General features: G+C 44.0%; 1 protein-coding gene across 2 annotated transcripts in view; it reads right to left on the bottom strand.

Moving 5' to 3' along the window:
* ncanb (neurocan b) overlaps positions 1 to 17,680 on the bottom strand; it is a 150,974-nt gene that overhangs the window by 76,586 nt on the left and 56,708 nt on the right. For both annotated transcript variants that reach the window (XM_034582881.1, XM_034582880.1), the window contains exons 7-9: positions 16,328 to 16,621; positions 14,462 to 15,319; positions 7,486 to 8,682 (exon numbers count right to left, since the gene is read on the bottom strand). In XM_034582881.1, the coding sequence (XP_034438772.1) occupies positions 7,486 to 8,682; positions 14,462 to 15,319; positions 16,328 to 16,621 (2,349 nt within the window). The remainder of the gene's footprint in view (positions 1 to 7,485; positions 8,683 to 14,461; positions 15,320 to 16,327; positions 16,622 to 17,680) is intronic.

The following is a 17,680-nucleotide window of genomic DNA, read 5'->3' on the forward strand; positions in this document are numbered from 1 at the left end:
GCAACTCAATCCTTTTATAGACGTGTCAGTGGAATGGGGGATGCAAGGTGGGGAGGAGAGGAGACTTGAGGGGTGACAGTTGCTCATGTTTCACTGTTAACGTTGATATTGTTTCATCCCGGGTCTCTGATGTACATCAAGCCTGCAATAAACCCTTCAGCGTGAGACATAAGCTGCTTCTGAGTTCTCCTTCACCCGCTCACAGAAAACCATCACAGACCGAACACTGCCCCTGTCAGAGGGACGTCTGTGAAGAGGCTAGTTGCCCAACATACCTTCATGCAATCATCACAATGTGCAAACAAACCCTTTCTCTTTAAAAATCTCATCAGACTCTGTAATTTACACCTACATAACCACCACCTGTACCCATTTAGAAACCCTCCTCCTCTTGAGACGTCTCCCTGTCTATGAATACCTCCCCCCCTGCTGGGACAGATAGGTGTGTCTGACATGACCTACATGAAGAGACCTCCTCAACCCCTTCCACCCGCTGTGGGCTGGCTGCTGCGTGATGCTTTGCAACTGACGCCGGGAGCCAAGCGCCCCTGCCGTCGCTCCGATCTGCCGGTGAGAGTCAGACAGGCAATCTGGCTGCTCGGAGAAAAAAAACAGCTGGGCGCACTCATCCTCTCGGCTGCCACTCCTGTGTAGCTTGAAAGTACCTCAATTTGAAATCGTGCATTTCGCTGTTAACCTTGATGGCAGGCGGCTCCATTTTCATCAGCGCGTGGCCGCACGTGTGCCTGGCGGAGTCGCTGACAGACGTATGAGTGTCTGACTGACTGCAAATGGAGAATGAAAATGCAAGAGTAACATCTCTTCTCTGTTGGATGTGCTACAGGCATAATAGAGCCCCCATTTGTACTGTCTGCTGAGCAGTTTCCCATCTTAATAAATCTACATCCCGATTAATCTTATTTAAGGGGCGATAAAAGTTAACGGATCTGAAAGGCAGCACGGCTGTTTACTGAGTTCCTCTTACATCTTCGTCCTCCAATAGGTCACACAGATAGAAAAGTGAAATGTTCTTTCAGCAAAAGGAATCGGGTTCCCTGACGTTTATTCTGATAAAGCAGGAATGCTGAATGCTGGAACAGTTACCCAAACAGCCCATCCTGGTTGGTCTCTTCCGCTCTGAAACAGCCGCACAAAGACTCCACACAGAGGATTATATTCCCTGTGACAGCTCCCTGCCACGCTTGTTCTCTCCCTCCCGTCATCTCCCCACCGGTGGCACACAGAGGTGATGCTGTTCGCTGCTCTATGAAACTTTATGCAGCCTCGGGGGCCCTAAGGCTGTACTTGACAATAAAAAGTCACAGATAGGGATGCATCTGGGAAGAAATAGTAAAAACAAAAAAACCAGACCGCTGTGGGAATCACTGACTGTGTTTTTAATGGGGTGACATATGGCTCAACAGAGGTCTCCTCTTATCTACTTTTCAGAGGCAGCTGAATGAAAACGACTCCAATAAAATCTGAGGAGATGAGGGCGGCTGAATGCTCCAACAAGCAGTTGATGTTTTCATCTACCATGTGGCTAAATGTTTCACTTTTACAACTTCTATTCCTCGTCGAGTGTGTTTGTTTGACTGTGTCGTGTCCAAAAGCCCGAGGAACAAAATGCTCATTATATTAATTGACATGGGAATAGCACTGATTATTGTTCAAATCAAAAGTAGGTTTTTAAAGTTAAATATAAGAAATAAAATTATCTCTCACATCAATGCTTTATGGATATATGTGAGCTTAAGGCAGTGAAGTGATAAAACAAAGGCATGATTAAAAAGCATATGTTGTGCCCAGGGAAACTGAAAACCAGAGCAAAGTGTCCATTGTTACTGGGCTACTAAAATTAGCAGAACATCGACTGATCTTTAAGAGGACGAGAGTAAGAAGAGAAAATATTCATGAACACAAAAACACAACTCGGTTTTCTTAATCCTGCTGCAGATCTGCTGCCAGTAACAGTCAAGAGACTCAATCATTCATCTGCCATAATGGGAGCTATGGGTCATAGGATCTGGAAAATAAAATACAGCTGCCTGTGATGGGCTCCTGAGGCTGAATAATCACCAGGTTTTGTTGTGACAGCAAAGATAATAAAGCAATTTTATGATGCCATAAAAATACCTGTTTAAGACGGCTTTTCACATGTTGGTTCAGGCTCACTGCACAACACTAAACTCACATTTCGATGCCGCATTAACTTTACAAACGTTGCTGTTTGTTTCAATGACTTTTACGAGTGTAATTCAATACTTTTCCATCCCCAAAATGCCACTGGACAGATATTTTATTTGAGCTAAGTAGCAAGTATTTGCCTTTCATATCAGCCCTCACGCTAATGTTCAATGACCTTTCCAACCTCAGTACTACACTATTTTCTATTGACGGACATGCATCATGATCTGCTGAGCTCACAGTCATGTGGAAGAAAATCTCTTGATGCCCGAAAAATGCTGTGAGATGAAATTCAACAAATACAATTTGTTTGACTTTCTGTGCTCTCCTCAGTGTTGTGTCTTAATCTCTTCATCATTATTCTTTTCTACTGTTTTCATAATGCTTAGTTTTGGTTATATATTAGTTTTTATTTGCTACCTTCCTAATACTTATTACTAATCTTAGTGTTTAAGCCGCATGCGGATAAAACATTTTTGTGTGTGTGATCTCACAGCAACCTTTTAAAAAGAATTACGATGCAAGTTAGGATGTTATTAGGAATGCAATGAAATCCTGGGAGCAAGTGATAATTGTGAAAATTGTGTTTTTCTTTTTTTTGTATAATTCCTTAAACCTGCAGGGAACTTGAATCACTATAAACCAATCTTTGCGGAAAGTGACTGTAACGGTTCAGGGTTACAGACATCCTGAAGAAACACAAGCACGTATACACACACTCACACACAAAGATGCAAGCCTGCCTCCATCACTTGTAACTTAGTAATGTTTCCACTGACCATACATATTTAACTTATATCTTTTTTCGCACTTGCTGTAATTCCGGATTAAACAGCTTGTATCATCCTGATTTGTCATATAATGATGTCGGTATGTATATTGTCAATGTGATGTGTTTTGCAGTAGAGTTTGTCACTCCCTTTTGTTTTGTGTTGCACTACAACATTGTACGCAGTATAAAAAAGGAGTAATCTGGTCTCTATGAGTTTGTGTCACACACACACGTCTGCATGTTAACAACCAGACACAGGACAGTGGTTTTAGTGATGTGTGGCTCAACGTTTTGAACGGGCTGTTGCTATGATCAGTCACACATGTGAGGAACCGCAGGGATTGGTCAGATGTGTGAAGAAAGTTGTGGTAATTGGGCAAAGTTGCAAGGTCACACCGAAGGTCAGGAGGATCGGTTGAGTCTTGATTAACTGTTTCGAGCTCAACATCCTGGAGGCACTGGATTTCTCACCACCTTCTACTTCGGCTCATTTTCACCACGCCGGCTGCTTCGTTATTTCCCTGGTTAATAGGATACAAAGAGCCTCTGCTCAGTCAGCACAGAGCCATGTGTAACACAGCTTCAACCCACACAGCGATGGAGCCCAGCGTCCCTCAAGGCTTTTCTTTTAACAAATCCCATTCATTTAATAAGCAGCAGCCAATAGCACAGGATTAGATTCAGCAGCAGGGTTTGATATGGAAAAATGGTGGAATTACACCATAAAAAGAAAGAAAGAATGGAAAGTTGGAGATGAGAAGCAGATAGGAGGGGGACAGATTAGGAATTAACAGGAGTTAACAAGGATCCTGCTGAGGCTGAGGGTCCTACAGGGGACGGATGCGCTTAGACGGCAACTGACTGCCTCGTGTTGTTCCACATCGGAGTTCAAGAGGCTATGACAACATTATGCCATGGAGTCTCATAACAGTGACCAGAGGAGTAATAAAAGACATAAAGTCAGGGAGATGGCGAGGGAGTGAGGGAGATGGGGGGGGGGAGCAAGTAGAAGAGAGAGAAAGAGGGATAGAGGAGGAAAGAAATGACGGGAGACACAAGGAGGGAGAGGCAGGAAAATCAATCGACTTTTCTATATGCAGCGTTGAGGATGTGCCCCCTCACTGCTCCAGACAACCTATCCAAGGACTCTGACAGCCGGCAGACAAACTGAATCTAACCACAGACCCATACTGATGATACGCCACCCCAGTGTAGGCCTGGGTCCATTTATCTCCTCACCCTCCACCACACACACACACACACACACACACACACACACACACACACACACACACACACACACACACACACACACACACACACACACACACACACACACACACACACACACACACACACACACACACACACACACACACACACACTTCAACCTACTGTCTCTTCTCCTCCAAATTTAACACTCTCATTTGGTTGAGGGCTGGCTGCAGTGTTATTGATGTCGCCAGAGGTCTGTTCCATCTCGAGTCACAGACGAGGCTTGGGTCGAGCTGGTTATAACTCAGGGTTATCCGGCACCCTGTTTGCCAGAGTATCAGACGGGCCACTGGTCATTTAGAGGCCGGACGGACAGCTGACATCACTGTATCACTGTATGACTCGGTTTGCCTGCCAGTGCTCTAAAAACACTTTTTCTGTGCCGTTTCAAACTTTACTAAATAATGTCGCTAGGATTATCCAATATGGAAATGGCGATATGGATAAAAAAATAAAAAAAAATAGAATGAAATGTGTTTACTTTCTCTCAACATTCATAGCTGGAGGATTAAGACATATACTGTGTGTTCATGTGATTCAACATGTGGGATGGATTATCAAGGTTTACTCCTGAGTGAGATTTCTGTGCTGCTGTTTCTTTGCATATATTCACTTTTTATGTGTGTGAACGTCCACCCATCTGTGTGGGTTTTTAGCTGGAGGCCAGAGTGACTGATGAATTGGAAAATCTGGATGAGGCATTAAAAACCAGTGTCTAATCACTCTGATATATGGGCAAATAAGACGCAGGGACGCTGAGACGGTCCCGATTAAAAGGAACGTAAAGAAAGAAGGAGAGGAGAGGAAGACGAGAGGAAGAGGAGAGGAGAGGACAAGAAATAAAAGGAAAGGCAAGGAAGGGGAAGGAAAGGAGGAAGAAGAAAAAAAGACGAGGAGGGACGATGTGCTCTCTGGAGGCCCATGGGACTGTGTTAGTGAAGTCTCTGATCATCGATTAAAGAGGTTTATGTACTCCTAGCCACACTTTGTGGAGGACACTCTCACCTCTCTTCCTCTAACCCCCTCCCCCTGTTCTTCCTCTCCTGTCCATCCTCCTGCCCTTTCCCTCCTCTCCTGTCTCTATCTCTCGGCTGTAATGGGCAGACAACCCATTGCTGTAATTTTCCCTGTACTATAACTGACAACTACAAAAGGTCACGCACAGGGAGGGGTCTTATCCCTCTAATGACTCAACCAGAGCACGGCCCACTCACTCCATTCAAATGTCAGCAGATCAGAAATACTGATGAAAAACAGTGCTCTTGTCCTGACTGTTTTCTTTGAGTGGTCTTATATAATGAAAACTTGTGTGCTTGAGCTGTAATTACAAAATTCAAAATGTTCCTTTTTTTATAGAAATCAATCTCAAGGTCTTACATGTTCACTGACTGAAATGACTGGCTGAGGGTTTAAAGAAGGCATTTAGAAAATGGAAAATATCCTGAACCATCTCAAGCAAACACAATGGACTCGTATGGAGGCTTTGCGCTGTTATTGGTTTGCTGCTGTGTTTTCAATTAAAACCTCGATGTCCCGCAGAAGGTACCTCAGAGACTGATGCACTACATTGAAAATGGCCACTACTGGTGGAGCGTGCTTCTGATTGACAAAACAAAGAATGCAGTCCAGTGGTGAATGTTCCCAGGAGAAGGTCTCTGATGCACGCTCAGTGAGCAAGCAGGTAAATGCATAGTAAGACTCTTCAACTGGAAGGACCTTCACAGTTTATAAAATATATCAATCTGTACACTATTAAAAAGGGTTTTTCAACTTCTTTTTACATGAATTAAGTTACTGTATTAAAGTTTTCTTTGCCTTTATAGACAGACTAGTGCAGTGCGTGTTCTGAATATGTCTGGGATGTTTATTTGGCCTGTGGTAATGCTGGTTGCAGCTCTCTGAAACTTGCTGCAGGACTCAGTCCACAGGAACATGAATTGGCATCAACACCACCTCTGCTGCACAAAGAGCTGTTCACCTGTTTGGTGAAGCTCGACTCAGTACGCAGGACCCCGCTGGTCATGCTGTCTATACAAAGTTTATCACGTCTCCAAATTGCAGCAAATTCGAGACTACACTTCCATGGGACCGTAACGATACATATTCCAAATGTGAAGCTGACAAGATGAGTGGATCTGGAGATATGTGAGCCACATGCAGACAGACAGATGTTCTTAAAACAGGTTGCTATCATGATTACTTGTCGCACGAAAGGCTTTACATAAGTGCACCTACTGAGTTCCTACCTTCTCCATATGAAGAAAAGTTTTAGAAATCCACTTAACTGAGCAGGATGACTTACGATCTGAGTCATACCTTTTAAATATGTATTTTCAAAACCCAAGGAAATAGCAGAAACACTTGGCTGAGGATGAGTGTTAGTGTAGCAAAAACACACAATAAACATCGCTGTCTCCAAAGAGAGGCGCATTAAACAGTAAGCAAACATATTTTGGTTGTTAAGATCACAATTTTAGATGAGTAAGTGACAAGTGGCCCTGGGTTTACAGCTTGTGTTATGTTAATTCGCTTTGTGAAGTTCTGCCACAGTAGAAAGTCGATTAACTATCAAAGAAAATCAATGCAAGCAATCTAGGACAAACGGCACAGACACTGATATTTATTACGTACAACAAGTTCAGGGATAGAGTGAGAGAGAAATGAGAGTTGAGCTGAACATGGCCAAACTAGAAAGTGAGAGCGGAGAAGAGGCCGCAGTCAATTACGAGCTCCCTCTCATAGTTTGTGTCTACATTGATTTGTTGGGGACCAGGATCTCTGGCTCTCCCCTGGTTCACCTAATTGCACTCGCTGTGACCCACTAATTACTTCACTGAGACCTAGTTGGTCTCACCTCAGTGCACTGGCTCGCTGCGTGGAGCTCCCTCCACACCAACATGGGAGGAAGGGATGGAGAGAGAAAGGGGATGCGAGTGCAGAAAAGAAAACAGGCCTGGATTAAGAATGCATGACGTCTGTCAGAGAGGCAGAGCGAGAGGGGAGATGTAGAATGGAACAACAGGAGACAGGGCGAGTAAGGAAATAGAGGTGTATTTAAAGTATAACCGAGCACAGGCTGTGAACCCAGGTGGAGGGTATGCAGCCGTGTACAACTGCTGTTACTGTGCCGTATGTCACTGAGCTGCATACATAATCCAATAAATCGCTGCTGATTAGATAATCGCTCATAATCATGACGATAATGATGACAGTGAGGTTCATTCATCTGGAACACCGGGGAGCTCACGTACCTGAAGGGATGAGACCAAAGGCCCAGTTGGGTATGAGAATGCCGAAAGGGTTGCTTCTGTCTTTGTTGTCCGTCGTCTCCTTGGCCTTGTGTTCCTCGGATTTTTGGCCCACTCCTTTGAAAGGTGTCCACCGACTGCCCACGATGAAAGAGTCAGACACTGCAGACCTGGATTCCATTTCTGTGGCGCCAACTTTGGAGTCGGATGCAAGAGTAGTCAACTGAAGGACTCCCGTAGTCGTTTGAGATCCCACACTAGGTGCTGGAGTGGCTCGATCTTCCTGAATGTTGGGTGTACTTGTTTTGTCCTCCTGAACCCATGAAATGGAAATAGATGGCTCCTCTGTTGGGGAGCTGTGAGAGGGATTGTCTGTTGTTGTAGGATATGTCCTTTGAGTGTGTCTGGTCATCAGAAGCTCCGGTGTGGTCACCGCAGAGGTTGTCAGCACCTCCATCAAGGCCTCGGCTGTGGAAGTCTCCAACTCCTCTCTGCTTGTGTCTTTGCTATTCTTCCTAAAAACAGGAGTAAATCCTGAGTTTGACGTATCTTTCCCTCTGTGTGAGGAGGCTGAGGAGAGGTTTTCAGTGGGCCGGCGGACGTAGAACACCCCCCCTATGGCCTCCTCTGCTGTGTCTGTCTTCTGAGAATGAGGTGAGGTGGCGGGCTGATCCACTAGCTGCCACTGGGACAGGGTGGTGAGCTCAGACACAGTCACAAGCTCACTCTGGCTGAGCGAGGACTCTGTTTCAAGGCTCGGTTGGACACCACCGCTGCTCATATTGTTGACTTTTACTCCAAACCCACCAGGAAACCTGCTTCCTTCTCCGCTCCCCTCCATCTCCCTCTCCTCCTCTGACACTGTTCGACCAGCTGATGGAGGTGTCGCCTCTTCTACGTCCTTATCCCTCCCCTCGCCTGAATAATTTTCTTGGTTGTCCTGTCGAAGGGAGGTGGGAAGGGTCATAACCTCAAGGGGCCCTGCTTTGGCTTCCATGGGCCCCCAGGTTGGATGTTTACCCACGTAGGCCACATTTCCATGGGGTCCTGCTTTAGAGACACGCATGGACTCAATGACCCACTGAAAGTGCCTGCTGGGGTCTGGAGCAAAAGCTGGAACTCCTCTGGGTCCCTGAGGGACGGATATGTTGACATGTCCACTGGGAGGTGATCCCTCATTGGGTCTTGGTGCAGTGAATTCTACAGGGAACAAAGAGACAGAAGATAGGATTCGATTATCGGGGGAGGAGGAGGATTTCATTTTATGGATTTGGAAAAACCAATTAAAAAATTGAGCCTGGTTTACATGAGCCAAATGGCACACACATAGGGAGTAGAGTTTCAGAGGTATTATGGGAACATGAAACGGTATCTTCATCCTGGACTAGAGTCTGCTGCATTTACCGGGATGAGCATGGTGTGGTGTTTATTCACTGATATGGGTTTTAGTCACGTGTGGACTATGTCTGTAATTTGTTTTGGTTGCTCTTTTTTTCTGTGCCCACAGCAAACCAGTTTCTGTTTGGGATAATGAAATTAATCAACCGAGAGCAGACAGTGTGTAGAAATTTAGTCCACATCCTTTGGGACTGTGTCCCCACTTGTAAAGAATGTGAGTTTGAGTTATTAACATTCATACTCACAGTTAACTACTGAATATGAGCAGCATTTACATTGAAACAAACAGATATATATCATATACATGATTGTACACACCCATTCATTCGTTTTTCATACATAGACATATATAAATACAACCATAACTATTCACTAATTTGTAACGATACAAAAGTCAAACAAACAAAAACACAACAGGGTTTAAAGACACAGATCACTGTTTAGATTTGGTTGCCAGTTGCCTGGCGACACAAAACAATTAACCCTAAAACTGGCTTAAGATTGCGATCCGTCCACTTCAAACCAGTAATTAGAACACAAATATAGAAAGAATTCATGTTAAATGACTGATTAAATTGTTATAACTCTCATGCAAAAAAAAGTTTTCAGTTCCTTCTGTGGGTCTTAACACTGAATCGTTTAACAAGGCCAAAATCTGATCCATCCAAGATTTCTTCAAAACTTTTGGAATACATGAAACACTTTGACCACTTATCTTTTTCACATATAGAGAAATCAGTTTCACAATGATGAGCCCAGATCAAACAAAAGCAGTTCTTGACCTCAACAATATAACTTTCTCAGTCTCTGGTTTTCCAAGGCAGCTCTTAAATTTAATATTTCTAGCAGTGGCCATGCAATTTTTACTCATTCTTGCATTCGCTCACTAAAATATCAGGGAAACTGAGATGCAGGGCATGTACAGTTCAATTAATAAAGGGTCGTTATTTCCCACACGGAAAACAACCAATTTCTCATCAGCCCGTACTGTATGATGTCTAATGTATGAGGAGATTTTTGGAGTCTGTCAAAATGTAGTTTAAAGACTTCAAAATGTAACTGGGAGTTCAGCATAACTTTCTTGCTTGTTTGTTTGTAGAGAACTGAAAGTAGCTGTGAACTCTTATTTACAGTAAGTTGGATATTGTGAGCTTCGTTCCCCACCAGTGGCTCCGCTCAGCGTGGTGACTGAGGTTGCTGGAGTTTGTAGACAAATAGAGAGGGGCCGATGAACACACACACCAAACGGATGGAGAGATGTATTCAAAGTCATTTCACACTTCTCTGTCCCTGTTTTCTCATTCTTTCCGTGTGGATTGTTTTACCCAAAATAGCCTGCTGGATGCGCTGGCCTGTGGTGAGAGAAGCCACGTGGAAAAACACGGGAACACTCTCAACGTGATCGGCGAATGACTCGCTCCGCAACGGGCTCCAGCTAGACATGTTTATTCAGATGAAGTGGTTATCAGCTTACGTTAAACCAGACTCTGTCCACACCATCAATAATTCATCGCGTCTGCATGTGTGACTCACGGCTGTTGTGTGTTTTTTATTTTTTTTTGAGCAGCAGTACAGCGGTGTTACTGAGAGGCCCGGCTAGCATCGCTACCCCCGTCATCGCTCAGCATGGTTTGGCTTTCCTCAGTTCAGTTAACATGTCTTAAAAGCAACGCAACACAACGCAGCACAACAAATTACCACGAGAGGGAAAACATATACAAATATGTCCATGCATCAAATATTAAAGTGTATGTAAATTATTCATTAGCTCTGCTGTTGCCTCATGCCTAAGTGAGGTTTATGAGCCTGAGGTTCATTTCCATAAGAGCCGTGTAGCCCAGTGTAATTGTGCTATTAATAATCCAAATAGCTAATTACATACTTTTACTACACACGCGGATGGAAGTGAGAGTAATTAAACACATTAATCTGGTTTGATCATCTATGTAATGACCCATGTAATAAATAAAATGAGACAATTAGGCATCGGCTTGGCTGATTTCATGGTGCTACTCAGAGCGCGGTTAAAGTTCATCTCCACTGCTGTAAATCTGTTTGGTGGAAAAACCGCACACCAACACAAACAAACTCATAATAAACCCCATTCAGACAGTCATTTCGTGCCTCCACTGTGAGTGGTTCTGCTGTGTTGACTCCACTTTACTGGAGTAAACGAGCCTAGAGAATCCCTCCAGTCACACAGTCATTTTATTAGATTGCGGGAGCAGAGGCTGACAACGAGCGAGACGGAAGGAGTGAGAGAGACAATGGCCACCTCTGCCCATCTGTAGATATGTCGTCCAATAAAAAAAAAACACTGAGCAGACGTTATTGCATGGCCACGTGAATCCTGTCAGGAGCATCTAGAGTCAGCGCACACACACACACTCCAAAGTTCATGGGGTTGACGAGATGTGAAGTTCTGACTGCAAAGATTATTTTTGGTAGTTTGTTATTGTAATACTCATTTAAAGTCCAAATTTGCCATATAATGTAAACTCTCTCCTAATAAGGGGGATGTGTACCCGTTGCCATGACTACGTTATATTCAGGGCTCAGTATTAAGCAGATCCTGAAGAGGGATTGGATCCCGACTGTTTATGAAAATGGACGACATGCCAGCTCCCTTAAAGAGAAGCCAACGGGTCTTCACCACCATAGTTCATAAACCCTGCCTCCTCCATGTTAGTAAATACAACATGGACCAACCTGATGGTTATTGGTTATCCATCTTTATTTACAGTCTGGATCCAGCACCTTCTTTGTTACTATCAAAGTTTGTGAACAAATTAATGTTGTCCGTTCTGCCTCCTCCCCCTGCTGATTTTGAGTGATTGTTTTGAATCATAGCCGGACTGGCCATCCAGAGCGCACGGAGAGGGGGTCGCCTCATGGGTGGGGTGAGCCAGTGGACCATTAAAAAAAAAAAATCTATAAATCAATATCTTTAATGGTTCAGTGCTTGTCATTTGGGGAGCTCATGACAGCGGGCACATGGGAGAGGTTTAGCTTCCCTGCTTAAAGTAAATCAGTTAAAAATGGAACTCAAAATCGATTTAGATTATTTTAGTCTCATCAAGACTGGGGTGCAGAAGACAAATACTTTTACCCACTTCCCCCAAAAAACTAAACTTATGGCCCTTAGTTCAGAGACTGTTTTCCAATTTTCTAAAAAGTTTGATCCAATATTTAAAATCCAGTCAAGGAGGCAACTTGGTCCAATAAATTACTGAGGAGAGTTGAGCATTAAAGTTATCATTTACAATGAAATGTGTATAACAGAGTTAATTCAGCTCAATGATGCTGGTTTAAGAAGAGAAATCATCTCCTCCTCAGCACCTTTCTCCATCTCCCCCTTTCTTCCCTCTTCCTCAGCCGACTCATCCCCCTCTTGTGCCACTCATCCTCGCTGTAGTGATCATTACCGCCTACCTTCAGAGAGCCGGGCCTTAATTGGCAGAGACAAAGATGGAGGTGAGGGGGAATGGCAGAGCAACCCAACCTCCACGCTAATTGGATACGGTTGTGAATAATACATACTGAGTAAAGCTTGGATTTTCATTAATACCTCGGGGGGTGGCATTGAATTTCAGGTAGAACAGCAGTGAGTATTTATATGAATACAGCCTGCAATTGCTATAGGTGAAAAAAGCTGAACACCTTTATTGAATTCTTCTGGCTGTCTGTGGGAGAGCGTTAGTCTTACTTTGTATCCTCCCATTTTCTCTGATGCCAAGGATGTGTTATTTGTGGTGGCCATTAAAAGAAAACTGCCTTTTCCACCCAAGGGCGTGATAGACATTCTTTTTAGTTTCTGTCCGTGTATTTCTTTCCTGAGCTGTAACGTGGTGTAAATGGACCCTGCTCCAGTGGTTATTGGTCCAGGATCCTTCCAGCCACGAGTCGTTCCTCTAATCTTTACTCCATCTTTATCCCTGAACTTAACTAGAGGAAGTGATTTGGGGGTTTGGAGCCAGGGTGTTTTCAATAAGACATAAGCTAACCTTTTCTAACCTTGCCGGTGGTCCACTGCTCGACTCCCCCTCTGTTTTTGCTAGAGGTTATCCGTCTGACAGGGTGTAAAGGTTCTTCAACACATACACATGCAATGTGCACGTACACACACACTGAGAATAACAATAGACCTCTTCCCTAAAGCCCTCACAACATTCTCTGTGTCTCAGCAGTCCTTCAGGTTCTTTTTCTAGCATTGATCAAACCCCTGAAACTCATTGCTGCTTCTGAAAATTACTAATGTAGCGTTAGGGTCTATCTTCACCCACCCCTCAGCTGCTCACCAGCAGCTCTGCAGCGACTCTGCTCATCAAACACACAAACCTCTGCTTGTTTTCTGTTTTGCGAGTTACTCTACGGTACACAATGGTGAGTGGTATCGCGGAATCGCCCCCTGGTGGCTGGCTGTAGTAAAGGTCATAAGCCCTGCCTCCTTCTTTAGCAGAAGGGACATGGTACAAACTAAACAATCTTACACATCAAATTTTATTTTCTCAAAGATTATTTCTGTCAATATTGGTTTTAATTAGTTACTCGTTGCAATAGGTGATATTATGTGATATTATTTGATATTATGGTGATACATCATGATTGACAGCTGAGACTGATTGGCCGCGTGGATATATCTGCGGGACGTCACTAGCGCGGCTCCATCCCCTAATTGCTAATGCGCAGACTCTGGCTCCAAATGTGCAAGATGGCAGCGTTCGTATCCTGGATACTTCGTCCCTATTTATATACAGTGCATGGCTACAACTGATAATCTACGTAATGCTATGGCGAAACAAGGTGCATCAGAGAAATGCACTAGCGAAATAATACAGAAAGCGCAACCTCACGAGTTTATGATTGGTTCTTTATATTACGGGAAATGTACTGCCTGTCTGAATTGGTTTTTCGAGTTCGTCAAAAAAACACTGCAGTTCCAAGGTGGAAGTACTCCGCCATGGTGTTTCAGCTTAGTTCATTCATGCTATGATATGTATCATATAAAACGCATGAGGACACGTTAACAAGATTAAAACCTTGATTTTCACTCGAGTAGGTTTTTTAACTGCCTTCTTTATCTGGTGGAGTTGCATTGTTTTTCTCATCAGTTTAATTTATTCATTACTCAACAGCTAAACCCAGCACATCATTGACACCTAAAAATAACCTGTGTGATGCAGGTTTGCTTTTCTCTAAACACATATGTGAGCTAACCTTTAATAAAATTAAGACTTATTCAAATTAAAGCTCCACTTCTACCTTGTGCACTACTGTACGTGCTATGCCCTTTTTGTTAGTTTGCAATTACTGTTTTGTTTAATTTAATTTACAGAGATACTTCAAATTGCCCTGTGGAGGAATATATTATAGTTTACTCAGAGGAAAAACAAGAGAGAGAGGAATGGAGAGGCAGAGACCTTTTAAAAAGATCCTACATTTACCAACAACATTTAACTGCACCACGACTCAATTTGGAATAAAACCGTTTCAATCACCCGTGTTTCTTTTTCTTCGTTTTGTATTTTAATTGTTTTAAAGGTTAAAGGTGAAATACGTGAAATTTGTGTTGGGCTCTTACCATGAGCAGTGGACAGAGGGGCATCTGCAGACGTGCTGGAGACTCGTTCTCCTGCCTGGGTGCTGGTCTGGATATGCCCTGTCTTTTTGACTGCAGGCACTAAGCGAAACAATGGCATCACCTCTCTCTCCTGCTCTGACAGACCTTCTGCTGTACTCGACTGTCGACTGGCAGGAGCCCTGAAGGAAAAGAACCCGCTCCTCTGCTCTGTGATGGCGTTGTCCACGTTGCCCTTGTTTCTGACGGCGTTGGGCACACTGAGGTTTCTGCTGGATGCTTCACCCTGCGTCTGGTTCTCTCCTACGTTTTCCTCAGGCACCGAAAGTCCCTTCTCCGTCTTCTCACCCTCCCCACCTCCAGCCCAGTGCCTTAAGGGTCTCATAAGAGTGTTCACAAACTCGGCCAGCACACTGTTGGTGGTTTGAGGCTGTGGAGTTGAAGAGGCTGTGGAGGATAATCTTGGGTTGTCAGATCCCAAAAAGCCGCCGTCTTCTTCCTCGTGGGCAGAGCCTCCATGACTCTCTACGCTCTCAAGGTCAGAAAGGCCCAAGGTGTTGCTGCTAATCTGAGGATCATTCTCCTGGCTGCTTCTCATAACATCCTGTCCGTCTTTCCAACCCACCTCAGGCCTTAAGTGGATGACGACATGCTCCTCAGAGATCTCAGAGGAGTTGTCGATCCCGGCGATAGAGCGCACTCCTGCTTTGTCCAGGTCGACCAGGCCGGTCCAGGTGGAAGTCTTGGGGAAAGGGGAAGTGTGCTGGGCTTCAGTGACTGAGGAGGTGGCCTGTGCTGCTGCGTTGACGGTCTGGTGTGAAGCCTGAACCTCTGCAGTCTGGATCCCTGCAGGCTGGCGTGCTGCAACACACAAGAGCAACATTTCACTAAAACCAACGTTTGTGCCGTTTGTCACTTGCTCTGCTTTGTGTGCTGCTGCACAATGTAGCACTTGACCTCACTTTTTTTCTCTGCTCATATGACAGTAAAGCTGTTATTGCCATCCAACACAAAATTTATATCAGAGCTGCTCCACGGTTTTTGAATTGACAGTTTTATCTCATTTGTGGCTCTGATTCTTTTACTAAATCCAAACATGAGAAAACATGGATTTATGTTGTTCATGTCATATTAGCAGATTGCATTGACAATCTTTACACAGACCAAATTTCTCTTACTAAATAAAACATGTTACAAAATGTTATCTTCTTTGAACTATCATTTATTTTAGATAATAATGTAAATTTGCGATGAGTGTCATCTATCAGCTCTTTGTTTTGACAGCTACACTGCTGCTCCGCTCTCATGCCATTCTTGTTTTCTTAAAATTATTGGGTTATGCAATTGTCTCGCCTCAATGAAAATTTTATAAGCTGTCATTGTGAGGGATGAAAACGTCATGCTTTCCTTTTTTTTCCCCCACCTATCTGAAAATCTCATTTTCTCATATCTGTGATCTGCTACAATCATTAAAAGCCAGAAAAACCAAAATACTCTTTAAATGCAAAACTTATATGTGGTTATATATGGTGAGTTATAATGTATATGGTGTGAAGATAAAATATTAAAAGGTCAGACACAAGCTATGGCTCACGGAAATCCTCTGCAGACTAGTCACTTCAAACCCCAGTTAAACTCATCGTCTTCTTTCTTTCCCATCATCCCTTTCTCTCTCTCTTCCCTACGCACAACATCCAAGTCCTCAAAACCACAAGAGGGTAATGCAAATGTCACACAGCCTCTTCTCAACTACTTCATGTGTGACATAAACATCTTCTACTAATTAAAAACCCCGGAATAGAAACAAGTTACCAGACCCCCTCCGAGCCCGTATTATTGCAATGGCAACTACCAAAACAAGTTTATCACCTCGGTAGCAGAAGGCGTCGAACAGCGCTGTGGTGTCAGGGAAACCGGTGCGGTTGGGGTTATTGTAGACGGTCCGCACCCCGGGCTCGTCCCCGCCGCAGTTCTTCCGTGGGACGTTGATGGGGTAGCGGACACTGCCGTCCGCCAGCCAGCCGGGGTCACACTGGTCCACACCAGCCTGCCAGGCGAGGTACAGCTGCCCAACAGTGGCCAGCTGGGCCCCCAGGGAGTGGCAGTGGGTGGAGGCCGTGGCCAGGCTCAGCCTCTCAGGCACCGTGGAGTGGAAGACCTCGCCTGGGAGGAGAAGGTGGAGGGAGAAGTGAGGGGAAGAGAGTGAGGAGTTCAGCTAAGGGTTGATTGCCAGGAGGGATTGTCAGACTGAGATCACCTTTGTTCAGTAGGTTCAGATTTTGAGAATTGATTTAGTTATTGTTGTGTTCTGTGCTGTACAAAGTGAGATCTGTACTTCAAGTTACATTTGTTTTTTATTGTGAGCGCAGATGAGTCTGACAACATTTTCTTTTACTTTAAATGCAAAACCGTTCCAGCCATCTTCTTCATCATTTGTCAAAGCAATACAAGGAAGAGACTTGAAGCAGAGGGATGAAAGAAAAGTTTTACTTGCTATGCATCAGAATACATTTTATTTTTACCTAAAATAATAATACAAATCATGAGTAATTCAAAGTAGAGACTATATATAAAGGCAATTCTTTGAGTTCAAAGCAGTTGCAATCAGGGAGAAAGAGCAGAGAAGTGACTGAAGCAGAAGAAGAAAGGTAGCGGTGATGTGCCTGACATAGTGATGCAAAATAGAGAGAGTGAGCTTGGGAGGACCACTGTGTCTGCACAGCACAAATGAAATGATACGGTCAGATGATCCACTAGTGACTCAGGGAGTGATGAAACAAATATGAGCTGGTGGAGTGGGAAGTGTGAATGAGGAGTGCTGAACAGAGGAGCGAGTCTGACGTGAGGATCCCGGAGCTTTATGCTGGAGAGTAAAAGGAGCCATTACTGATTTATGGAGCTGAGATGGAGAGGCGAAAGGTCAGGGGTGAAGACGTGAATACAATGAAGGGAGAAAGAAGCAGAATGGGATTGTGTGAAGAGTGAGTCTATAGCTAGAAGATGCCTGAAATATTTATTGGAACGGCTGCAGAAAGACTTTCCAGTTTGATTGCAGATAATTATCTCCTGCGTGTTTCAATCAGGTTGTTAATTTGACTCAATGATATTATAGAATACTGTTTACAAAGTCTGGAGGTGGTAATTTAAAATAATCTATAAATATTTTTACAACTGTTTCACTTAATGACAGTTGTGGTGGTTTCACTTAATAACAAGTGGCCT

Source organism: Hippoglossus hippoglossus, chromosome 4 (genome assembly GCF_009819705.1).
Source record: "Hippoglossus hippoglossus isolate fHipHip1 chromosome 4, fHipHip1.pri, whole genome shotgun sequence".
NCBI lineage: Eukaryota > Metazoa > Chordata > Actinopteri > Pleuronectiformes > Pleuronectidae > Hippoglossus > Hippoglossus hippoglossus.